The sequence below is a fragment of the Daphnia pulicaria genome, chromosome 10 (assembly GCF_021234035.1).
Source record: "Daphnia pulicaria isolate SC F1-1A chromosome 10, SC_F0-13Bv2, whole genome shotgun sequence".
Taxonomy (NCBI): domain Eukaryota; kingdom Metazoa; phylum Arthropoda; class Branchiopoda; order Diplostraca; family Daphniidae; genus Daphnia; species Daphnia pulicaria.
In genome coordinates, this window is record NC_060922.1 from 3,645,862 (window position 1) to 3,672,934 (window position 27,073).

General features: G+C 46.0%; 1 protein-coding gene across 15 annotated transcripts in view; it reads right to left on the reverse strand.

The window, feature by feature from the left end:
• LOC124314410 (cAMP-specific 3',5'-cyclic phosphodiesterase, isoforms N/G-like) overlaps nt 1–27,073 on the reverse strand; it is a 102,647-nt gene that overhangs the window by 11,812 nt on the left and 63,762 nt on the right. For 12 of the 15 annotated variants that reach the window (XM_046779573.1, XM_046779571.1, XM_046779567.1 and 9 more), the window contains 4 exons: nt 25,253–25,468; nt 13,856–13,957; nt 13,712–13,791; nt 11,309–11,421 (listed from right to left, as the gene is read on the reverse strand). In XM_046779573.1, the coding sequence (XP_046635529.1) occupies nt 11,309–11,421; nt 13,712–13,791; nt 13,856–13,957; nt 25,253–25,468 (511 nt within the window). Of the gene's footprint in view, nt 1–2,984; nt 4,743–11,308; nt 11,422–13,711; nt 13,792–13,855; nt 13,958–16,687; nt 19,350–25,252; nt 25,469–27,073 lie in introns of those variants that run through there. The other 3 variants (XM_046779565.1, XM_046779577.1, XM_046779569.1) reach the window with 3 other exon arrangements.

The window sequence follows — 27,073 nt, forward strand, 5'->3', positions numbered from 1 at the left end:
TTTATTTCCGTTCCACATCCCGTTTGGGAGAAAGAGACTTTAGGGTTTTCTATACAACCAATGGCGAGTTGTGTGTGTGTGTGTTGTAACACTGGACTCGTCGACTGGACTGCGTCGTTTTTTGGAGTGGGGGGGGCTTTGGGTGCATCCATTTGTTATTGCCGTCGGAACAGCAGGACGCTAGAGAGATGGCCAGAGACGGGCGGGACAACTCATTTCTCTCAACTCCCCCCTTTTTTTTAAATCTTTTCCGTCTTCCTTCTTGTCTTGTTGGCATTTGCCAACTAGTCAGTCGCCGTAACAGCATTAGTCGATGACGGCGATGGGGATGAAAGATTCCTTGGTGCACACACTCGTGATCGCATAATGCGATCACGTCAAGGATTGTTGCACGCAAAATGAGGCTTGAAAAAATCTCTCGTCTATTCGCTGATTGGAAATCTCCGTCGACTCGCTCTCTGTCCAATTCTCATCATTCTATTGTCTCGCAGGCGTGTGTAGACTCCATCGGAGCCCCCCTTGACATAACTAATAATGAATTCCCGTCCTTAAAGCCAGAAATAAACCCCTCCCAAGTCATATAGATGTAAACGACCGACGTCGGAGGGTACACACACAAGTACATGGGGCGTATATATCTTGCGTCGGACGTTTCTTTTTTCGGAATGCTGCCCCCCTACCTTTTCTCTATCTCGACTTTTTTTTTTTTTATCTCGTCGTCTGGCGCTTGGAGTGAGTGAGACCGAGCGAAAAGAAACCGAAAACCGCGCGACGAGAGGAGAGAAATAAAAATTAAGACAAAAAAGAAAATGTGACGAATAACGACGCAACTCTCGAGCGCAACATTTCCGACCACTTTGCACGGATGGCGAAAGAAACCCTTCAGCTAGATATAGACCGAACGCAATCTGTTATCATTTCGTGACAGACACAGCACTCTGAGAGCATCTTTATCACTCGTTTTTCTCCTCCAAAGATTTGCCAATGATACGACGTCGACGTCAAACTTGCTAATAGGGACCGCCATAATCCCGATTCAATTGTCGCCGCCACGTAGAGGCGCGATCGAATATGATGCGCGTCCGTCAGACGGAAGTTGATTCTAATTTGGTTCCTCCCGATGATACACTTGCAACGTTGCCAAAGGTCAGAATCTCCTGTACACTGCTGGTGAACTTTAACCCTCGCATTGATTATTAATGGCCTACACCCACAGAGCAACTATAATAAGCATCACATTAAGTAATCCCGACTCTACGGCCTTAGTCACGAACATATGGGCACGTCGCATGGGGGGGGGGGGGCGCAGCACGCTGCTGAAAGCTTTTGAATACATCCCCCCAAGTTGGACGGCAATTACTCGCGGCGGGCTGCTGCCGGGTATTACGTACGGGGCTCTGCACAGAGACGAGAGAGAGACGCATAAAAATTGCAGTTCGCCCTGGCCAAAACGAAATTTGTTAACATTAAAAACCGCTTTTGTGCAGACATATTCCCGTCGCTTGACACCGAGGCGGATGATCTAAGGCGACGGACACGGAATTCCGCGAAGCGGCGCAAAGGGTATTCGCCACGTTTTCCAACATCCGATTAACGACGGATGTTCCGTCCTGACATCAGGAGGAGAGCTCAAGAGCGCCAGCACAGCAGCACAATGGTATACATACCGCGTACTACTACTACTACTCGTGCCGGCCTTTTTTTTCTTTTTCTGCGAAATAACATTACTTTCTATTTTAAAAATGGCGCCATGTTTTTGTTTCGGATAGCGACCAAGGAAGCTGTTGACAGCTCCATCCTTTTTTTTCCCCCATCAGAGGAAAAACAGCCACACTTCCCTGGTGCTTTCTCTCTCTCTCTCTTCAGTCTGTATAGTGTTGTGTGTGTGTTACTTTCTTTGCCAAGGAGGGCGATTGCGACCTTCGTTAGTGTTCCGCCCTCAGTTTGAGACCGTCGGTCGATACTCTACGAAGCAGCACGTGCGCCCCAGATAGGGAATCAACTGAACAAGCACCCCGAAAATCTTAACAAGCGCCCCCGTATTTTTTCAAACTTTTCAACGAATACGACGGAAACCTTAAAATAAAATCTCAGAAAAAAAAAAAAAAACTTCAAGTGCGATCCTGTTATGTATCCATTTACATTTTTCTAATAAACGTAATCATTAGACAACCGACGACGGGTAATGGTTACATAAGTGTGTTATCATCGAATGTCGAAAGTTTTATGAGAATCTGATGAAATACACACACAGATATATGTGTGTGTCGGTGTTTGGTGTAAACAGTCTGCTCGGGAGTAAGAGAGAGAAGGAAGACGCCTAGGAATGAAAGAGGTGAGAATTCCCCCCCACCACCGCCAACTTTGTCGGACGGGGTAGACGCTGCGTCTCAACTTGGGCAGGGAACAAAAGAGCAAAAAGACCCTGAGGACCCAGTGCGTCTGGCACTGGCTGTTGCCACTAGATAGAATAGAGAGAGAGAGAGAGAGCGGGAATTATGCAGATGCTGGCTGTATTTGAACTTGGCAGAGTAGTAACGCATGCAATCAGTCTACAGAGAATGCTTTTCACTCGCTGCTCCTGCCGCTAGTATATACATCCACTATGCATGTATATAGCGGCGCGGAGCTCTCTATTACCCAACTGATGGTAATGCTCCAATGATTTTCAGCGGCTGGGCGCTTGCCCCAGACTTTCTCGAGTGCCAAAAGTATAATAGTGTCAGTTGCATAACCGCAGCAGACAGGCAGCAACAACACAAACCGAAATATCGATTTCCACGCTATGTGTACGTGTGTCTATATGCACTAGAGTATTACCCGGGCTCAAGGTGCCTAATCAAAGAGTAAAAGCCTCCGCCTGGATTTGAAGCCTTAGCTTTGAAAGCTTGCACACAGCAACAAGGCTCTTCTAAGAATAGTTTACAGGGCACGGGCCGTAATGGATTACTGATGCCCGCCAAATTCTGCTCGACTCTCACTACCTGTTTGCACTTCATGTAGCGCAATTTGGTGCCGACAGAGTCGGACTGGACGTCGTCGGCGTCCGTCGACGGCGACGAGGATATCAAAGGCTGGAGAGAGCGGCGGACCAACTGGGGCAGAGAGAAGGCGGCCGGCTGGGAACTGCGTCTCGACGAAGTCGACGGCGGAGTCGACGGTGCGGTCGTTTCGGCCGCTCGCGTTGGCGGCTGGTGGTGCCTTGGTTGGTTGGTTGCCACCGAGTGAACGGGGTCGGCCGGCGGAGCGGCGACACAAGACGTGAAAAATGACGAAGCCGACGATGTGGGAACCACCGAGCTGGAACTCGATCGTCGCGGGTACTTTTTGCGCCAATTGAAGAGACCGGAAGAAGCCGAAGAGAAAGCGGAGGATGAGGATGCTGCGGATGGCAACGCTGGCGCCGTCGAGTTATGATGATGGTCGACGGACGGATGTCGCCAGATTGTGCTGCTGTTACTGCTCCGGCTGCCGCAGTTATTGTCCTGCTGTGCATTGGGCGAACGCGATCCTCCTCCTCCTCCATCGCTTCTCTGCTGCTGCTGCTGCTGCTGATGCTGTTGGCATCGATCGTCTACTTCACCTCCACGCTGCTTGCCGGACCTGCTGCCAGGCCGGAAGGGCGACAAGCTGGCAGGTCGATTTCGAAATGTCGCGCCAAAAACGGTCGTCGATTTGCCGTCTTCTGGCAACGAGAGACGCTGCTGGGAGACCGACGCCGTACGGTAATGGTGACGACCGGACCCGCTGGTCTCGTCCACATCGTCATGGATGCCACCGGATCGTCTCCTCCGGCTGTTGCTACTCGATTTCGAAGAGTGCAACGGTGGCGGACTTCTCGGCTGTCCATAGAAATCGGGACTCTCCGTGCCTCTCACCGTCTCGGTCATATTATCGATACGCAGGAAATAACCTCGTCAGCAGTTCAAAAAGGGCCAAGCCAAAAAAGAAATTCCTTCCGATGGATCGATAATGGCTGAGGAAGATGCTGATGCTGCTCGGAATCGTGAGTGAGTGAATGTGAGAGAGAGAGACGAATCAAACTAAAACTGGTGGAGGTAAGAGTTATCACCCATCAGCCACCGCCATTGCCGGACTTGTGATGATGATCCATCGGTTCACGATCCACAAACGGACAAAATGGCCGGGCATTTGACAGGACACCAGTAATCTGGTCACACGGCATTATAGGTGCTGTATCCTTTCGTTTTTCTCTCCGTCTCAGGTATAATAGAGCTTGACAATAAACGACACTGTTTCACGGAGGGACCACTGGTGACGGACAAACTCTACGTGTGTGTGAGCCCAGACACGGCTCCTAGGCATTTGCACCGACACGCCAATTTGTCGACGACACGGTTAACGTGTTTAGCTTGAGGTTCGTCCAGAGAGTGGAGACAACGGCAGGACCCAACGACATCACATCTATTGCGCGCCTCAATACTCTTGACAGACACACACACACACCGGAGTTGCTGGGCTCGATCGTCCTAACCTTCTTTTCTTTTTTTAGGGGCGAGATATATATTTTTTTCTTTTTCTTTTCTGGCGTTGGTTGAGCGCCCTCCACACTGGCGGATGGATGGCGAACGACTGAGGGTGCCTGCCAACTGAGAGTAGCTGTACTATGGGTTGTCGTCGTCCCTACTCCTTTCTCCTACGCTTGCCACAAGCGTTGTGTGTTCCACAGCAGCTAGCGCACCAGCTCTATATAGTTAGCTGCACTGAGTGAGGGAGAGAGAGGGGCTCGGCTCCTGTAGTGTGTGTGTTGGGCTATACCGGAATAACAACTAGAAAATAAAAGCAAAGACAACGACAGCCAAAAAAAACTGGCCTGGCATTATTTTTTCGTTCAAAGATTTTCGTGGTCTGGGAGAGCGACACACTAACGTAACAACCGCAACGAGGAGGAAAAGGAATAGATAAAACCCAAAGAAAGAAAGACAACAAAAAAATCAACAAAAAAACAGTTGATGTGAACCGTTTCCGTGGAAAATTCGAGACCCAAACCAAATAATTTTTTAAATACCGAAAATACTTTGAAGCTTGATTGAAGCTTAATCAGTCGAAAACATGTTATAAAGTCCCGTCTGCACAAGTGCGAAGGTCTAAAATCGATGGGAGCGAGTAGTATTTGACACCGCTTTCCGGTTGGGTCACGCAGAGGCCGATAAATTCCATGTAGAGAGTTAGGAATTCTTATCGAGTAAATCGAGCCGGATAGTATTCCATGTGGCGGTGATGGGATCGTTAAAAAGATGAGTGTATAAAGTATTGACGCATCTCGTTGAGACGCTATTGACTGGTAAACGAATCGCCATACAAGTATAGAGAGACTTGTGTGTACCTCGTCTGGAATGGCGACGGCGGTGGATATCAACACACACGCCCTCCTTGCTCTAGTAGTACACCTCTTGGCTTCATTCGATCAATAGCGAGAGAATATATGGAGGAAACGGGGAGGGACAACAAAAAGGAGCCAGAGAAAGAGAGAGAGAGAACCCAACCAACATACAAAAACGCAGCAACAAAATCAAATAAAGCATCAGCGAGAGCCCAGGAGGGATTGAGAGCCCGTGTGTGGATGAAAATAAAAAATAAAAAAATAAAAATAAAAACCCCCACCAACAGCAGCAGGAGCAGAAGCAGGAGCAGCTCGGGCAACTAGTCTATAGACCTCTAGGCTGCTCCTGTTTCCGCTCCGAGTCACAGACACTCGAAATCCGCTCTCGCTCTCACAAGCCCCGGCTGTTTCTCTATGCAATTCGACGCTCAAAAAGAGGAAACAAAAAGGCAAACGGAATAACTGGAAACATGTTTCAACTGCTACACCGGTGCAGTTGCAACTCTCGCGGGCTTGGGCTTTTACGCAATCATCTTCCCCCCCCCCCCAAAAAAAAAAGACAGACAGAACGGAAAAGATGTGGAACGGAACGGGAGGCGAGTCGCTGAAGAGATGGATTGAGTAAGTAAGTGCTGAGTGAGCACCGGGGGTAAAGACGGAGCAGTCAGAGGGGGAGATAGGAGAGGATGTTGGAGGGGGGATTGGATTAGAGATGATTACATATATATCGACACAAGGTTGGTGGCCTATTACGTTCTTAGCCAGAGAACGACACACAGCCGACAGCCGAGTGACTGGTAGCGTGATGGCTCGGCTGCCGGTTTGTACGCTCGATCTCCTCATATTTCCTCACTTCTTGTGAGTTCCAGGATCCTAAACAAAAAGGAAGCGTCGCCAGAAGGAGCCCAGAAGCAGCCAGCCTCGGCTACGAAGAATGAAACGGAAAGAGAGCGCCAGGCAGAAAGAGAGAGAAAGACAAAACAAGTTCACTTCTGCCTTCTATACTGCTGATGGACGATTCCCACCAATGAAAATCTAAGGCTCTACCTCTGACGTCATTGTGACGCACGAACGCTGTCCCTCCCCCTCCATTCCGAGGTACCCGACATACTACTATTACCCTCCCAATGTCTCTCAGTTAGTCGACTCTTCTTCTTCTTCTTCTTCCTCTTTCCCTCCCAAACATTTCTCCGTCGTCTATTCTCCTTCGTCTTCTTCATACTTTCATCTCGGTCGTTCAGAGTCGCACGCGCTCTTCTCCACACACACACACACACACACACACACAACATGGAAATGGGGAAGAAGAAGGAAGAAAAAGAAGGAAAGAGCTAAGAGACCATCAGCCCATACAAACAATCAGTTCCACACACGACATCCCCAAATAGCAAGAGACGATAAAAGATTTTTCGGGGAGGCAGGGGGGCTATTTTCCCTAGACAAACACGTGCGCCGGAATATGAGCAGCGCGCCAGCAGCTGAGAGAGAGCATCGGCAGAGAAGGATTCAACTCGATATCAGACCAATCTCGTTGGGCCGGAGAAGAACAAAGGCCGCCGAAAGACGGTAGACGGCCAGATTACCATCAACCGACCAACACGAGTCAAATGTTGATCTTTAATGTCTACAAATTCGCAAACGGAATCAATCGATCCCTCCCCCCGTGACCAGATCGGCTGGACCTGCGCTTCAAGTATTAGCAGGGCTCAGCATCATCGAGAGGGAAATGTTGAATAAAGCAAATATTAAAAGAAATAACCTTTTCTCGCTTTTCCAGCCTTAAAATACGATCCGCCGAGAATAGGCTACTATACCCTTTTGAAGCTCGCTTTTTGATAGTTCGCTTCTGAATTGGCAATGTGGAAAAGTGGGGGATCGTCTAATACGACGAGTTCTCGGGATCTCTAACCCACCTACCCAAAGGAATGAAGGTGCTGGGGGGTGGGGGGCAAATAAAAAAGCGGGGCGACACACAAAAGAATGACGTGATTATATGCAGATTGACGATTTCGATACTGCCAAGTAAAGCAAATAGCGACTGAAAAGGCGAAACATGCTGTTCATTTCGTGACTTTGTCGATGCATTTCATCAGCAGGAGTCTGTGTCGTCGGCGCTGTCGTCAGCGATTTCGACGTGTACGAGGCCTAACACAAAGATGCCATATCGACCACCTATCGCATTTTCCTGGAGGGCCATCAAAGTCAGATCTCTCTCTCCTCTGTGCCACGCATACAAACCTATTAAAACGCGAGTCTAAATGTCGAGGTGTGGGAGTCGACAAGACGAGAGAGAGAAAAGTTGGATTGAATCGACGAAAGAGAGATCAAGAAACGGGAGAACAGCAATCCCAATCCCTCACGCAGTCGAAAAGTTGATAAAAACCACGGCAGGATCAATAATAGGAAAGGGGCGAATGATGTGCCGCACCATGGCCGTGGCAGATGAGATGGAAGGGAGAAGAGGGGGGAAAAAATGATAGAAAATCCAGTCAACGTTTTTGGGGGAGAAAAAGGGATCAAGTTGCGTGAGTCCAAAAAAAATAAAAAATAAAAAATAAGGAAGAGGACGGCCAGGAGAAAAAAAGAAAAAACTTTTCTTGGCTCCAAAACCTGGCGACCAGAGGCTAAGGAAGAAAGGTTATATTGACAAATCGATCAATCGATTGTACAACATATACAAACAGACTGGACAGGGCAGGAAATCGCCTGCCAACACGCAATATACAGCAGAATACTACGACGTAGTAGTACACATACCTTTGAATATGGAAAGGAGGAAATCGTGTATAGGAGCTGCGAAGTCACGCGATTCTCCGCCACCCTCTCCAAACCAACCGGCATAAAAGCGTCGGTAGATATTTATATACATACACGTATTAAAGTTGAAAGATGGAAATCGTCCATCGGTTGTCCTTGAAAACTGTATCGTGCACTATTCTCTCTCTCTGTGGCTGTGCACACACACACACACACACAATGGGGTTGGCTTCAACTTGGCTAAACCTCAAAGACACATAATAACTTGGGGCCGGCTACTCTTCAAACTCGGGGAGGAGTACTACTAGCTGCCGCTTCTTTTTTTGTTTTTCCTTATTCTTTGCCAGGCGTCGTTGTCGTCCCCATCATTATCCCATAAATCTACATACTACAACGTTTCCCCTTTCCGCTCAAATGCTTTTGAATAATGATGATGCGCGATGACGATTTATAGGCACAGATATAACAGTGACTATAAATAGCAACTACTACACAAGCTTGGAGATTCCATTCATCATCACCAACGCCGCGGCGGCGACGGACTCTTAAGCCACAACCACACACACACGCAAGCGGGGAAACAAAAAATTGCTGATCCAAGACGACAAGAAGACGGACGCACATCCAACGCAGCAGGCAAAGCCTTCAAAGCGGCAATAATGCATCTCCTCCACCACCACCACCACCACGTCACGGGATTATTATGTCGCAAGACGTCTCGCAAAAGAAAAGGAGGGGTTAAAAAAAAATCCCGCAAGAATCCAGCATCATCAGCAGTAGCCTAACATCCGCACGCGCGCGCGCCCACCCCGACTAGTCTATTAATTCCGCTGGCGCCAGACGTCGTGCAGCGAACAAACACAAAACACACACACACCAAGACAAACAAAATAGAAATCTACCAAATATAAAAAATAAAGGTCGGGAGGGCGGGAAAAATACAAAATTAAACGGGGGCAAGGTCTTGCGAAGACACGGATGCTAGATATTGCATAATGCCGGCGATAAACGGCGCACTGCGTACGCGAATTAATTGTAAAAAGAGCTCGTCATTAATCTGCTTGTCGTCAACCCCCGTGTTTCTCTCATCGCTCGTTTCCATTGCTCAAGTCGTCACTAATACCAGTCACGTACGTGTTTCTTGTCGACTTATTTCGTATAAGCTACTCCAGTAAAAAAAAAAGAAAAACAGGAGAGACTATAAAGCCGGAACCGGATAGGTAGAGCACATCAAAAACACGGACTCACTATAGATGATTGGATAGTTGCAAGATATCGATCCCGCGTTTTTATCTTATTTTTTTTTATCCCGTTGATTATCTTGAATTCATCCCTCGACGCCGAGCTGCTTGACCTGGGCCTACCCTTGCTGCTGACTAGATATTTGGATTTCAAATTGAAGTGTTGATCTGATGCCTTCAAACACGGCAATGTCTATGACGTACACACCCACATGAAACGGGATCCTGTTTCTCTTAATCCAATTGTACGTCAGTCAAGTTCAATCATGGAAATGCCGTGCTCAACACATCACAGGGGGGGTTGTTAAAACACTCGGGCTCTCTCTCTCGTCCTCTTGTTCTTCCTCCTCGGGGCTGTGTGCAACGTGCATCCTCCTTGCCGAGGACATCCGCTCTCGACTCGACCCGACCATGCAGCAACTGAATAAGGAAGGCACGGCACGGGCGACAAATGATTCGGTCGTGTAACGAGATTTGCGTGCGCCAGAGTTCGACAAGGGAACTCGTCGGCAGTCGGGAAAATTCAACGGGGGGGACCGAGGAAGAAAAGGTCAGATCCGGGGAAAAAGAAAGAGATGGATGGTAATAAGATGAAAGCACACACGATGATGACGTCAACAAGGCAACGCCGAATTTGACATGTAAAGCGACCATAGTTTGGAAAGCGTTTTAATTAGCCTGCAACGTGAAATTGGTCGCGCCCAAGTTCCCCGTTCCGATATTCCCCCCATCACATGTCCTTCTTTTATTTTTATTTTGGCAAAGGGCAAAAAAGTTACTGCAGTCCAAGGGACATTGCACAATGTTCCACTCAGTGTTATACAGTAAGACATTCACAGCACAGACTCGCAGCCGGCGAATGCGGAGATAATTTTGTTTTCTTCTTCCGGGAGAAATTGAATCAGTCTAGAGCAGCAGCAGCAGCAGCAGCAGCAGCAACCAGCCAGCCAGCCAGCCAGCCAACCCATCACGAGTTGCTGGTGCAAGAAGAAAATGAAAATGAAAATGAAAAGGAAAAAAAAAAAAAAAAAAACGACACCCAAGTTCGTTTGGAACGGCTGGTGCAAGAATGCAAGGATATCGGGGGGACTGATTGGCGGATGAGGGAATACAAGTGGAACGGCGTGCAGTCGAATGACACGACAAACGGAAGAAGCCAAAAATCAATCGAAAATAGTAGTCGTAGTAAATCGTTGCTACGAATGACGACGCGAAAGATATCAAAGAATAAAAGGAAAGAGGAAGGAGGAATATGAGAATCATAAGACGCACAAGAAAGAAAGGAAGTAAAAAGGAAAGAAAGAAGAAGGAAAAAAAAAAGAGAGACGACGCTCTTTCTTTCTTTCTCTCTTTTGATTCGGGCGATCGATAGTAACGAAGAGAAGCGACCGTCGAATATATAAGAAATAACCAAATAACGGCCAGCTAGTATATATGTAAAATCACGGCGCAGAGCGAGAGGGGGGAGAAAGGATAATAGAAAGGATTGAAACTTGAACGTACCCCGAAGAAGAAATATACACAATCGCATAAAGACTACGTGGAAGAAGAAGAATTAATACGACTTTTTAAAAAAAAAAGAACGTTTGACGATGAGAAGGGGGCCAAAGAGAAGAAGAGCGCAGCAAAGCAAACAAAGACGAGAATGATAGGCCTTTGATCAAAAACCACACGAATAACAATAACCGAAAAAAAAGAAAAAATGGGTTCCCGCAAAACCCGCACGCACGGCCAATCAAAGTCGAATTTTGCGGGGGATGTAGATTCCAATTGTGATGACGGGTGGGTCGGGAAAACGCCGAGAATTGTTCTCGTTTCTCTCAAATCACTTGGAAGGAGATGACACAGGCACTGCCCAAATGACGACGACACCCACAATAATCCTTCAGGCGCAGGCCAACGCCTCCAACACGATGACGCACGTGTGTTTTCAAAGAGGAAATAAATAATGTGAATGTTTTCTTACCTTGCTGGATGCCATGTCGCTGACGGAACGATGCGTCTGTATCGTCTCCAACTGGTCCAAACACCAGTCCAGCTCCTCGAGCGTTTCCACGGCCAGTCGGCTGTACGTTTCATCTATTGCCGAATAGAAAATCCACTTAGAACATGTTTACAGCTGCAACGCAATAGCACGAAAGGGAAATCGAGCGCATAAATTGAAACGACATTAACAAGACGCCAAATGGAAAATCAACCGGACGTCAAAAGCAATAAACAACTACGTTTTACGACAGATTATGCATAAAGGTCTGTCGGCTAATTCATCCGGATTCCGGGCTTGTAAAATAGACAAGTGTGCTGTTTTTTTCGCCAATGGAAAACGAACAGCGCCGTTGTTTACTTTCGGTTTTAATCGGTTTTGTTTCTCGTTTTCTTTTTTCTTCTTTCTTTTACGATGATGAGTCCCGGTGGGTACAAGATTAACGACCGCGTACCATTTCAACTTGTTTTCATTCGCCGAAAGCTGCAACAGATGAGTTAACATGTTTCCAAACCGACGTGGAGGGAAGACTCATAACAGGATAGCAGTAGTTATGGGGATATGAGGAGTTTTCGAAAATCTGCATAATACACAGCAGTTGCATCACGTAACTGCTGGCAACTAAATCATCCCACCGTTTCCGGTAATTTTTACGCGGCGAGGGTTGCAGGGACGCGACAGATGGGCAACTTTCCCAGAGCAACGAAGAAAACTTAACAACAATAACCAAGGTAACTGTAAGCGACGCAAAACGGTAGAAATCGAGGGACGACGTGCGAGCAAAAAATTCCAAACAGAAAGAAGAAGAAGAAAAGAGCAGATGCGATTTTATCTATTTGAAAAAAAAAAGAGCAAGTCACGATCACGCTGACGTCATCGGCAGGGACTTAACTGCCAACACTATTACGTCAAAGAATGTCATCGAAGATATCTCGGAATGCTTTGGAATTTGATTTTTTATTCGAGTGAATGGTTGGTGCTTTTTTCTTTTCACGCGCTGATCATTTGGGAGGACGGAGATAGATGGATGCGCAATATTTTTAATGGTCGGCTCTGTTGCTGGATGCGGGACATTTCTTATCTTCTGGCAAAAAAGAGAAGGTCGGTAGTCAAAAGTCCCTCTGTTGGCCGCCAGGATAGATGGAAAGCATTAATATCCAGCGGATAGGGCACTGTAGGAGGTAAACGCCTCCTGTAGATGTCCTCACGAGTCTCACAACAAACATCCGCCGCCAACGTCCTAGTCCCGAACGCTAGGTGGTGATGGTATCTCTCCCCCCCATACAAACTTGCCCAAGTCCATTCAGAACCGTTTTTGCTCGCCACGGGACGAAATCCTTTTTTAGGCTTTTAGGATATTAAAACAAAACAAAAAATTTCAGGAGAAGAAGAAAAAAAAAAGATAACGAAAATCCCCGGCGACCCGATGACTTTTTTTTTCTTTCTTTTGCTCGTAAAATCCACGAGAGGCGATGAGAAAAGGTCATCAATATTCAAAAGGGGTGTCGGTCGTTCTTCTTTTTCCGCCTTTGCATTTTTTCTTGTTCCAGAGGATCAGCAATGAAACGCGAAGGTGGGAAATGGATACAGGACTATAAACTATAGATAGGATGACCCCAAGGATTCATATCATCGCCCTTATACAAAATACATGTACAAAAAGGGAATGCAGATATCCCGATAAAATATACATAATCCTTTTTTCTCGAGCGTCATATGTTGACAGTCTGACAAATGAACGAAAATGACGCACGAAGGCCGTAGGACCTCGAGTCTCAATCACAGCAAAGCGGATTGCACTGGTGATGGTTAAACGTTATTCCGAGTTTACAAGCCCAGACGATGCGATGGAATGTTTTCTATTCAACGGACGAAATTGGAGAGCACGACGACAGGTGATGAGTCAGACTGAAATGAATGTTGTCGGCAAACATTTCGCCACTAGGAATTAAATTCCAGAGACAAACCGATCAGTGGAGGGACATCCCAAAATGTCCACGTCGAGTGCGTCAAACGAGCAGGACACACAAAAAAAAAAGAATGGAGGAGAAATTTAACAACTGAGCGATACATTACGCAGACAAGCCAGACAGACATAGCCGAGAGAAGGGACGATGGGAAATGAATTGATAAACGAGCGTTCGCATTCTGTCATGTCGGCGATGCTGACGGGGCATTCATCCATCATGTCGACAGTAATAAAAGTCTGTTTGTCATCTAGAATTCATTCACTGTGCGTTCAATCTTCTAATTAGGGGCTTGTCTTACATTGCCCAATTTGACGAGGTCGCTCATTGGCTTACAGAAAGGGCAACAACCAAGAGAAACAAGCCGCAAAAAAGCAAAAAGCAGACGTAAATGTTATTGTTATTGTTGTTTGCTTACTTTTCTGAAACTCACCTCCCGGCGTCAGATTCTTGGGTTGCGGGGTGGACACTCCAGTTGACTGCGACGAACGTCTCGACCTGTGGAATGTAAAAATTAATTTTTTGGCTGACGAAGACACATCTAAGCGTATAAGTAACTCACCGATTGATAGGGATGCTGGTCAAGCAGATGTAGTTATTGCGAACGCTGCGTAGGCTGGCCAATATCTGCGCGAACGGAGTGACGATCAAATCTTCTCCGTGCCTGATGGTCAAGAGACAAAACAAATAACAGTTAGGATCATACGAACGACATGAGCAGCGCCAAAATCATCACAATCCATCAGAAAATAACGTCCTTCCTTTTCTTTATTATGACAGGGCGACATTTCCCGACGTCCTGTCATCACTAAACATCGCAGACGTCCAATAAACATAAAGCTGACGAAACTTTGTTTTCTTATTTTTGTGGAACAGGATTCGATAGGGGTGGGACGCTGGAGGGAAATATTAAGGAATAAATTCCTCCTTCAGAAATGTTCAAGGAAACATAAACACTGAGACGCTAGGATGACGGCTATATGGTCGGAAGGATAATAACAAAGTTGTTATTCCACAGTCCTCCTGGGTGCGCGTTTTTCTGGGGTTTTTTTTCTCTCTTATTCCGGGACAGATGCGGATAAATCTCACTGCAAATCTGGAATACGAATACGAGTTTCAGAATTCCTTGGGTTTTTTCCTTTTTTTTTCTGTACGAGCATTAGCACGCAGATGCCCTACCAAGGGCAACTGGCCATCAACACAATGCAATTTCTCATCAACTATAGCCGGGCCGGGCCGGACAGGAACAGTAACAAATAAATCAATGCGAAATAAGGATAAAGGAAATGAAGTGGATCGATAGAGTATGTGGAAAAAAAGATCATTCCAGTGGAAAACGAGCCAAAGTAGCGTCACGTAGCATATGTTTGTGTTTCTCTAACTAAATCCACTGATGCGGCAAATCAATTTTCTAGTCTGTTTTCCCGTTTCATCATCATCTCCCCCCCCCCTTTTCTCGGTCGACCAGACTCCTCAAGTCTTCCATCCCCACCCATCTTGTGGTGGCCATAGAAACCCCTTGTATATTTGATATGGTTGGTATATTGTATACTGTATACTGTAGCTTGTATAGTGTATCGAAATTGTATACATCAGTCCACAGAGGCTGGTGGGCAAACACACACACAAAGAAAGGGAGAGAGAGATGATATGATACAGAATGGGCTGAAGCAGGCTGTTGCTGAATGGGTTGAGAAATGGGTCGACTCAACAACGATCCATCAACGTCCCATGGAGTGTCTCTTTCTCTACTTCTGTATCTGTTCGGAGTAGTAGTTGTACACTATTCTTTATATTAATGGTTGTGGACGCTGTCGTCTGGCGAGTCAGCGGCAAAAAGTTGCCCGCACAGCCAATCCAGCTTCGGCGACGAAGATTCTTCACTTTCAAATATTTCTCTTCAAATTAATCTTTTACGCTTCTCGCTGGCACAAAGGGATATAAAATACCAAAGAAAACGTGCAGCACAGCTCCCTATTGTCGCCTTCGCTACTTTGTCCTAGGTCATGGGGGCTGATCGAACCGGATAAAACCAAGACAAAAGGAACGGGCGATGATGAGCATGTAGAATTGTAGAGAAAAGAGCCAAAATACTAGAAATGAAAAAATACCAGACAATAAGACAATGAAAAGTGGAAGCGAAATTCCGCCATCTGGGACAAAATAAAAAAAGCAAGTCGGCTGCTGCACATTTCCGATATTTTTTCTGAAGTGCGTCGCACTCGATAAACGAAGAATCTGAAGGACACCGGAGAAGAGATGAGGTATGTGTCATGTGCCGTGTGCACGCCCCATCGCGATATCAATAACACAACAACAACCCAATAACACGCAATCTTGTTTTCTCCTGTTATCACGCCTCGGAGAGGGAGTTTTTGTACCTTTTCTCCCTTTGTGGATTTCTTTGGATAATTTAATTTCCACCGAACATCCAAACTTTTCAAAAGAAAAAAAAAATACGTGCAAGTGTGCAACGGCACGTAATTTAACTGGTGTTGTACAACACCACCATAGCACACAGCGACATGATTTGTAGAGATTGTATAGTCAATCCAAATACCCGCCCAATGTTATCGATTACGACATCGATCGCCACTGGTAGAGACTAGAGAAAGACAACAAAAAATAATAATGCGACGCTATAAAAATGCGCTGTGCAGACGGGCATGAAAAGCGAATGAAAGATGACTTTAAATGGAAAATATTCCATTATACTTTGCATATCAATGCATGAGCCAGTAATATTGATGATCTCCGTCCCGTTTCGGCGTCGTACACACAAAGGCGATCGGAACTCTAGGTGGGAGGGTTTTCTATTCGATTAAAAATAGAAAAGTCTTCATCGATCTTTCCCAACAGCCTGGCCGCCCCTCCCTTCCACCTTCTTTTCTCCTTTTCTTTTTGCAACATCAACGACCTGATAAATAACGAAGATTGCTTGCGACAGTATATGAATCCTGCATACTTCGACAGTATATTTAGACATCACAAACTTGTGAGCTGAGTGAGCTGTAGACTCATTAAGTGGCTCTGGAGTCGAGCAAGAATCCTGGCCAACATCAGCATCGTCAAGGGAGAAGAACAAAAAAGAAAAAAAGACCGGGGAAAGAAAACGGGACGTCCTCCAAAGTATCTCCTCCCTCCTTTGCGCCTATACTATTATGTACGTTACGATCCAATCTTTTATGACCCGCTTTTGTGTCACGATGAGAATTTCTTTTTTAGCCTTCCCGCTTTTTGTGGAAAAAGAAAACCCCCAGCAGTTGTTGACTTGGTTCGCCGCTTCTACTGGAATGGACTGGAAATGTTGGGTATATCGTCGAGGGCTGGCGACGGAGATGTATGAAGAGACGACGGTGGGGCGCGCACACACACACACACAAGGACGACTCACGCTAATCGACGATGATTCTCGAAGAATCGCTCCCAGAAGGAGGACCGGTGTTTGATGCGGAGGACGCTGGTGCTGAGCGTCCGCGGGAAATGGCGTTCCTTGGCCGACTCCCTTTGCTCTGCGTCGTTGGCATGGACATGCTCCAGCATCAAGGCCGACAAACTCTGATGCATATCTGGGTGGAACTTCGTACTACCGGGAGAAGACATCTTTCCCTTTCAGATTGTGCTGTTGCTTTATTTTTTGTCAATCACGAAAAACAGCGTCTAATCAAAATTGACTCAAAGTTCGGCAAACGAACAACGGAGGTGACAAAAAGAAACCAAAACCAAAAGGCCAAGAATCTGACGTTGAGTGACGTTTTTTTTTTTTTACGGCACTGATATCACACTCGAAGATTATCAGTCACGAATGATGGTGGGGTCGGCAGAGAGTGGCTTAGTCAGAATCATGAGCCAATCAAGGCATCCAGTCAAGGCGTATTCAACCTGGTGGCAAAATAAGAACCAGGGACGGCAACGAAATAAAAAAAACAAGATCTTTCACTCTCACTCTCTAATTCACTCAATCAGTGGCGAAATTCCCTCACCAAGTGCACTTGACACATACACACACACAGAACACAGGCGGACTAAGAAGTCGAGAGAGAGAGAGACACACACAACCAACGACTCTTCTTGTCAACGCCAACGTTTTTCATCCCCAATTCACTTTAGTTGAGTGTTGCGCACTCGGGAACGAAAGAAAGATCACTCAGATCAAGTCCATCGATCACTGCACGGGCTATTTTTCCCCTTTTTCTTTTTGGCGTCACACGGAATTATGGGCGCCAATTGGATCTTGTGGGGAACCAAGATGTGGAGCAGAATCACCGCAGCGAGAGTCTATGGGAGAGAGAGAGAGAGATAGAGAGAGAGCGAGCGCGTTCTCAACTGAACTTACTCCAAGGCCTTCCCGCGGTATTATAGAGACGAGCGGGAGGAAGAAGGAAGCCACACACACACTGGGTGGGGTGTGTGTGTGTGTGCGTGTACGGGTTGGCGGGGCAACGTTCGGTGGGTTCTAGCGCCAGAAGTTTTTCGGCTAAGCGAACTAAACTCTCGCCGCCACTCTTTTTCGTGAGTTCCTAAGGCACGAGGAGAGTCTCTCTATCGTTAATGATGAACCGTAAAAGGGCAAGGACGCGAAATCAGGGCCGGCGCATCAGTTCATTAAGGGACTAGTCCCGCTTCACTCACAAGACACACACTATACTAATAACGGTCGACTCACGCAACAAAAGTTCGAATTACACAACACGTCTAGTTCACCCGACGACGGTCCTCCTTTCTTCTATCCAGTTGTTGCACCGTCAATGCCCTTGCAATCTTCTTTTTTCTTCTTTTGTTTGACAACTAAACTAGTCCTCGAATGTTTGTTTTGTATTTCCCCCCAAAAAGTTCAAATTCCAAACTCCTCCTGCACTCGTGAGTTGCCAGGAGACTGGCGGGCGATGTGGGTGCGAGAATCAAGTGAGCGACTCCCGGAATTGCTCGAGAGAGAAAAGAAATTTCTTTGCCAAAATAATGAAATTGCAGCGCAGTCTAAAACGAGACGGACGGATTGAATGGGCAGATAAAGGGGCGGGGTTGTAGGCGGCCCGCGGTCAATCGATTTCTATCAGACGACGTGATATTTGCACAGGCAACAACACAGTTACGAGTTAGTGGCTTTCAATTCTTTCCTAGCCGACTGGAACACGGACCGAGTTGCTAAGCACACCAGTAACACATTTATGTAAATAACTTTTAAAAAAACCCACGGATAAACATTGACGAGCTTGTTCAAAGTCCTTTATCTAGTCGAGAGCGCACACACAACACACACACAAAAAGTTGACTAAATTTTCTTTTCGCTTCTGCTGCCTTGTTGTAATTTCCCTTTTGATTCCGCCCGCGGGAAAATTCTGATTCTGTTGCCAAGCGAAAGGCGTTACAGTTTGATGTTGACGCGCGTCCGTTCCACGTTCTCCTTTTTTTCCCCCGTCCCCTTTTGTCGTTATTGAATGGACGGCCCGCTCTTCCTGAGCTGCGCAGCAGTTATGACTGTAAAATCATTTCTGAATTTATCGTATTTGCGCGCGTCAGGGCAGTAAACGGACAAGATACCATCATGTCATTTTGAATAAGGGCAACGGGAATTTCTTATTTCTTTTTCCTGGTTTTTTGGCGTGCCGAATTCATAGGCGTTGCACCACCCAGGACCAACCCAGTGACGCCGTCCTTTCTTTAATGATGAAATAAATTCGCAATCTTGGCTGTTTAACACGACGACAACCGACTGTTGAGAATACAAATGGCTAGAGAGAAATCACGTCGCGAGGAGATGCAAGAGTGGCACTTTGTTATTCGTTTAACCGAACGACAGACGACCAGCGTCGAAAAACACGACACAGTACTGGTAATCGATGACAACTGTCGGATAGAAGCAAACAATCTCTCTGTTTGTGTGTGAGCGCGTTCACTTTGGAAGTCCGCTTTATTCTATTTCTTTTGGCGTGAAAAGTGTTTGCCTTTCTCCCCGCTTAGGCTAGCGCGAACGAAATTGCGGAGTGTGTGTCGGAAGATTCGACTGTGTACTGGAACGCGTCGGCGGCGGCCCTGCACCGTGGAACACAATGCGCCAAATCAAACACGTCTAGGCTAAATGTGAAAACGGCGCACGCGCAACACTTGACGGGCGGACTGGACGAACTCGGTCGAACGCGATACCGAGACACGAGAAAATCACGGAACAAACACACCTCCCCACCCCACCACAGTAGAGTTACAAAAAGAAGAAGACAAAATAAAATCTAAAAAAGAAGAGCAAAATGTTCCCTTTCTTCTTTGTATTGCATAGCGTGTGCCAGGAATTTTAGGCCGCCGCCGCCGCCGCCATCCTAGCTCCTGCTCGATATATTTATATGCGTGCATGTGGGTGGTTCCCTGGCTTGTTGAGGGGATCTTTTCACGTTGGCAAGAGAGGGAGGAAAAAGCGAACATGAAGAGGCTCCTTGAGAATCGACTTGATGATGCAATGATAGAGAGAGTCGACTAGACGGGCCACACTAGACGTCATGTACTGCGCCATTTTCCCGACTGTCGACGACGACAGCGTTTGTTGTTATAGATCCACGCCAATCCATCGTGACGTGCCCTTCTTTATTTTAACAAACTTTCGTTGAGTTTAAACAACAGCTGCAAAGTCGATCCATTTTTAGTTCACTCTCTCGGAAATCACTTCTAATGAGTTTGTTTGTACGCACAGGCACACACACACACACATAGAAAATGAGAACGGCCTAATGCGCTTCAAAGGTTCAAGACGGCCCAGTCAGCCAAAGTTGAGCTTTATCCGGTGATTCCGGTGGGCGCCGGTATTGAATGGCTCTACTACGTCGATTCTCTTACTACTTTCCCATGTTTTTCGACTTTCTTTCTTTTGTCTTATTATTTCCTTTTCCCAGTCGATTCCTTGTTTCATCAAATCGTCCATGTCTAGTTTTCTTCTCCGTCAGCTGACGCCCATCGGCTATGTCAGCAGGATCGAGCGGCAACAATCAGCCGATGACACATCTACACAAACAAACCAATTGCTTTCGGTTCGCATGTAACTGATGGGCACGCGAGACTAAGAAATGGGAACAAATCGAGCGGACAAAAAAAAATATGGCCAGCCAATATTCACAGACGACCGCCTCCGTTAGCTTTTCTTATTCCTAGTTATCCCGAGCTTCTCTATTCTCTAGAGCTGCTGAATGACAAAATACAAGGAAGAAGAGGAAGAGGAAGCAGAAATGTCCAACTTGGCACATGGGGTCTAACGTGCCAAAAAATGGGAGGGTTTAAATATGGCGCGCGAGGAGCTCCGCAAGTTTCTCAAACATTTCCAGTCGGAAAAAAAAACAAAAACAAAAAAACAAAACGAATCTAAGTTTAGCTATGAAGTCGCTGGCATGGCGTTCGAACAATACAAAGGTTTGTTTTGGAGGAGGAAGTATGGGCGGAACCAAAGTTGGTCAGGAGCAAAACTGGAATGGGACTCTTTCTCTTTATTTCGTCTATCTCCACGGAAATAAATCTGACTCGCAAAGATTATGAATAGATCTTGTCGAGTTGATAGGGAAAGAGATCAACTCGACGTATTGGCTTGAATCGATTGGCTGTCTCGAGTGCCACTTCCTCCTACCATTTAGTAGCTCCTTCCTTTTTTAAGTAAAATTGATAGGGCAATGAATCACTCAATCTCTTCCGTTTAATCGGACGACAAGTCACGATCAGATGCCGTTCGTCCTTGACGCAGAGAACCGAGTTATAGGTGAGAGAACGAACGGCTGTGGTTTTTATGTTGTCTTCTTCCAAGACAATCTTGACGGTCGATATCAGATAATTATCGACTAAAAGGAGCGATGAAGGACACCATTTTTTCTTAATAGGGACTCGTCGCATCGGGTCGTCGTCAGGCATTAAGATAATAGTCGATACCCTTATTTTTCGCCCGGCTCTAATCAGATTGGATCTTCCGATTGTTCCCGGCCCCTCTATCTTCCGGAGCGGACGCTAAATGTCGACGTTTATTTTCACTATTCGCGTCAGGTTTCGATTGTCTCGTGCTTATCTCCGCCCCATCGGAAAGGAGAAAAAAGATTATCGAACGGAATTTTTCAGGGCGTGAGCCGTGCTGGCCTGTCCCACAACTGTCACGAACAAGAGTCCGCTAAAACATATATCGCCCTGTTGAAACCCAAGAAGCGTGGAATCGCCTACAGCTTTCCCCCCCCCCCCCCATCTCTCTCATAAACCTTAAGATTTCGTTTACTCAAGAGTTCCAGTTTAGACTCTCCGGGGAATGGGCATCAGTAAGTCTAGCAGCAGACAGCTCTCATAACATCATATCACCCCCCATAACAAAATGAAAACGGGCACCGAAATGGACAAATACCCGACCATGGGCAGGGGGCCTAACACGCCAGTCGCTGGCGTCATTTTTCTCTGTTTGTCTTGTGACCGAGTCATGACGTCAAATAGCGCACGCGGCGGCCTGACTACATACTGATACTGGACCGCTTTTCTCCGCATCGAATTCATCGATCCGGCGGCTCCTAACGGACTTTCTCGTACTCTTGATTTTTTATTTATTCTTTCTCTTTCTGGCTTTCGCTCCTTAATGAGCTCTCAACCTTGTGGTGTGCATCGAGTTCTCTGTCTTTGATGATCAGTCACGTACGACGAAACCCGATATAGGCGTATTTGTCCGGTCTCTCATTGTTAAGCCCCCGTAACGTAAATACAATACAACAGAAATATATAGAGATATATACATGTAGTATTATATCTATATAATGATAATGATATCGAAATGTTTGTAATTGTTGATGGAAGATGAGACGAGATGCGAATGCTGAACCCCCTTTTTCCTTTCTACCTTCCTGAAGGTCGGCTGATTCTCTGGCGCTTGTGTTTATTCTTGTCTTTCGAGCGCGAGCCTTGATGATGTCGAAATGAGAAGTTTGCTTCAAATAGCGGAGGGGCGTAATTCTAACCATCGCGACAAAAACAAAACAAAAAACTCCCAAAAAATTCTGCAGGAGATAAACCATTGATCCCGGCCCAGTGGTAGCGGTCGGTGGGCCAAACAACTCACAACTGGATGGGGCCATCGTCGTCGCCTTTATTGGCACTGGGCCGATGCCAATCGAACGACTAACAAGGAATAAAGTTGGCACCAGTCAACTAACGTAGAAAATTCTTTTTTATCGGTATACCTGGAAATGTCTCGTTTGTTTGTCCCTCTCGAAAAATTCAGGAAAAAGAAACAATCTAACGTCAATCAGTCACACAGTCAAGTAGAAGAAGAAACGAGTTTTTATTACCCGATGACGCGTCACGTGCACTTTGCTGCAGGAAAATTTGAAATTTCCCAACCAATTCCGACCCGCATTCGTTGTGTTTTTCTTTTCATCTCTTCCCGGTACTACTACTATTTGTGTTGTGCCTTTCTGTTTTCGTTTTCGTTTTGCTTATATTCTCTTTATCCACACAGAGCCCTCTGCTGCGTTATTTGGTGCGACTGCCAATGGTCGGCAGCTTCTGGCGATGATAAGATAATTATGTTTGCGCGTTTCACTTTTATATTCTACTCGGCTGCGGCAATGACACAAGTTACGCCCGCCTTCCCTCACGCTGATGTGATCAAGTAAGTCGATGTAAAGCCAACAAGGAAAGCTAATCCTACCCCTTCGTTCCAATAAAGGCGCCCTCTGCCGCGACGGCAGCAGCAGCACTTTTAAATAGAAACTACTAAAAAAAAGCCATCACTCCTTCATTGTCACTTTAGTCGACGGAGCGAACGTCATTACCGTCGGCTGGTAAGTGTCGACCACTGTGACTGACGTTTGTCCTCGCCGTCGACTCGACTCAAAAGGAAAGGCAAATTTCCAAGCGTCGCCGACAGAATTTTCATCCAACATTTTCACGCCTTCATCAGAACAGAAATTGGACGGGCCTCTTTTAATTAAAGGCGAGAGCACGCAGTAAAAAGGGGGGCCCCGCCTCGCTCACGACAACGGAAAATTGCAGAGATTCCGTACAGATGTCCGCAGGGGGGAGGGGGGGTAATATGAATCCCGAACAGATGTAAAAAGAAGAAGAAAAGGTGCGCGTGACGACCACACTCGCACCTTGCTGACAAGGTGAATGTTGTGCATGTTGGTAGACGAACTGACGATTGGCCTTCCCCAACTTCAACTTTTCTGACTTTGACTAATAGAGCGAGTCAATGGTTTACGTGAGGTTTGTTGGACCTCGGTCAGTCTCGGGAGAGTTCTTTCCGAGAAGCGAACGCAATGGCAGCCAAAGTAGCTCGTCTACCGGTATCAACTCCCGACTGCTGGGTTACTAACCATATAACTATGGGGTCGAGCAGTGGTTTACGTGCGGCGTCAGCGGCATCGTCGTCTGTCTGCAGTTCCTCACGTTCCGACTCAATGTCGCGACTGCTGCCCGATGCCGACCTCTGTTGAAACGATGAAACTTATTCCCCTGTTATTCGCCAATCACCACACACACCGAGAGGAGCCCTTTCAAACCAAAGAGTCGGCCCCGAACACCCAAATTAAGGAGAGATGCTGAGTGTACATATCTACATATGCATAACCTGTGATTATCCGGCACTGACGTAACGGGTGGTTTTATCTCACTGTCGGGCAATTTTTTGTTTTTTTCTCCTCTTTTCAGCTGAATTTCGCCTCCTCCATCACGCTTTCAGTCGTTTGACTGTGACTAATCGCCCAGACAACTGATTGATATGCAAAAATAGTCGGCAGGTACATAAAAGAGTTACGACCGTTTGGACATATTCCATCGATATAAAATTGCTAGGCACAATTGACGTTATAGGGCCTATAAAAGGATCGATCTGATATCTAGACAGCCCTACAAATGGACACAAAAGATCTCCCCTGCAAACGTCTCCATGCAAATCTGGCTCCAGGCAAAACATGGCAACGAATCCCAACTTTCATCGTCATTTTTAGTCACGCTATCAAGAGCGATCCGAGTAGGAAATAGACTCCTGTCGACCCAGAAATTGTCTACTAAATGCACTCTGTATACAAACTCTGAACAAAGTTAAAAGTGTGCACACAAAATACAACCAAAGGGGGGTACGAAAATGTCCATGCATGGCTCCAACCGCAAAAGCAAATAGTTCTGTTACAATTGGTGCACATACTTGTGCGTTCGAGCCAGCAGTTTTCAAATTCAATGAGCACTTTCTTATTCGACCGCACGCAAGCGTTACAATAAATCCATTCAAAAGGAAAACGGAAAGTTAAATTTTAAAAAAGGAACTCTTCCGCTCCGTAGGGCACGGTATTTTCGGAATGGTGGCGTTTCAAAAAGAGCTAGGGGAAAAAAACTGCGCATGCGGAATCGTATTTTAATTACGCATTCGTTCCCGAAACGATAAAAAAAAAAAAAAAAAAAAAAAAAAAAGATGGCCAACGAAAAGTGGTAAAAGCGGTTTAATTTTAACGCGAGGCACTAAATGTTTCGTTATTTTTATTATTTTCTTCAACTCGAACCGACTCGTTTTAAGAGTGTGCGAATGCGCAAAAATGTATTGATGGCCCATGAATTTTCCGAGAACCTCCCGCGGCGATTTCTTTCCTGTCCCGACAAATCCCCGTGCGGGAAGAACCACTCGTCAGCAAAATTTGGTTCTTTTCCTTCATTTCCTCGAATTTCCTTTTTTTCTTTCTGTATTTCGCTGGATGTACATCGTCGTTTCTTTTCCCCCTCTTTCGGTCGCCCGTTTTATTGGAATTCCTCAACGTTTATATATTTGATTACGAGCTGACATAAACCAGCGTGTGTCTCGTTCGTCCGCTCAGCACGGCGGATTGTTTTTTTTTTAGTGCCGGCTACATCGGAACGGCGTGTCGTGGTAATCTTCTTGAAACAAGGACGGCGGGAAAAAGCGAAGGAAGATTGGCGAAAAAGAAGAAAAAAGGAAATGTACGGAACTGGTACTCATGAGACTTACCCTTCTGAGGCTAAGGACGAATTTCTGGACATGGATTTGGGCGACATGTCCTCCTCGCGGTAGAGAAATGATTCCCGACGTTGCGGCATGTTCTGCAAGACGAGGGCCGCTCCCGATGGCGAAACTGCACCATCGTTACCAGCCAGAGGGCTCCGACTTCTTCCGCTGCCTCCCACTCCAGCGCCACCTGGCTGACCGCCATTTTCAACGTCGAAACTGTCACGTCAATCAAAGAGAGAAAATCGGTTAATAAAGGAAGGAAATTTGAGCCATTGAAATCAACGATTCCAGTTTTCATTGGTTCAAATATCTACACAATCAGGCACGTAATAAACGTGCCTTCTTATAAAGCCAGAGAGCACAGCTCCCCCACTCTGTCAGCCGACCGGGCAGCCAATCCGAAACCAAAAGTAATTAAATCCAAGCCGGATCATAGTAGTAGATGATAGTAGATGATTAAGCACGAAAAACCAGGGAGAAAATACCATGATTTAAACAAGAGATAATATTATATGATGGCCCTTGACATTTAGGATCAGTAACCAGCAATCATCGAGGCAACGGCCGGGGCTCTCGTCGGACGCACTCGGCTTGAAAAGGGAGGAGGATAGACGGAATGGACTCGAGCCCAAAGTTTGAGCGCGACGACAAGAGAAATGGCCAGCAAACATTGGACGGCAGAGGAGAATCAGAGCGGATGTAGACACAGAGATTCGAGACAAGTGGCTGGAAACTGGAAAGGTTAGAGACGCAAGAAACAGGAGAAGACGATAAGAAGATAAGTAGTTCCTTAAACTATGCCTGTAATATAACGGGAATCTGCAGACACAATCTTCTAATCGCTTTGTTGTGTGAAAAGAGAATCCTTTTCTAGGAAACCTAAAAATACGAGATATGATCTCAAAGTAATCAATTTGATGTTGAATATGTGGAAAACTAAATGGAATTTATGTTGCCAGGACTTTATCCCGTTCAGACATTCAACTGGCGTATCGCTGTTTAATGACTCCCTTTTTTCTTGTGTGAATAATACGGTTTTGTGGGTGGTACACACATTGACGGAGATCCCGCTCAGTCTTCTCCATGGTAAAATAGTCTGGGTTTCTGGCTACCGTGACAACGTTGACATTTTCACATGTTGTATACAATCAAAGTGGAAAAGAAAGACGTATAAAGGCTTATCTCAAGGGTCGTAAATCTCTTTAGACCGAGAGCGACGTACTGTGTTACCTACGACGACTATTGGGTTGCATTTGGGGGGCCTTTCTCTATTTTATCCTTGGAAAAAGAAGAAAGACGAACTTGTTCGGCTCAAGGACGGGATTCTCTCTGATAGACCATCTGCACACAACTTTAGACAAATTGTTTGCCACAAGTTGAGATCCAGTAGATGATGATGATGATAATGGTTTCAGAGTTACTACGAAAAGTAAATTTACTCTGGGCAATCAAAATATGTATGCTGCACAGTAAATGGAATTGTAAATTGGCACTGCCATTTGTGCTAAAAATACAACTTCGACAGGGCAATATGGTACCACACTGCATTGGCCAACAGCAAAAGGTAAACACAAACATAAAAACTTGGGTAATCTACTGTACTGCATTACTTGAGGATAAAAGTAACCTCGTCTTTTTCGCTACTTCCAGAAACTTTCTTCACGAAAGCTTAACGATACATGAAAAATGCATAGCCAAAAAGTAGCCAAAATGCAACTTGCAAAGGAGAATGCCTCACCATTGTCTTACATCTAATGGAAGCTACTGTCTAATACATATTTATAAGTCATCTGTGTTGTTCTGTTCTAAAACCCTAAAATG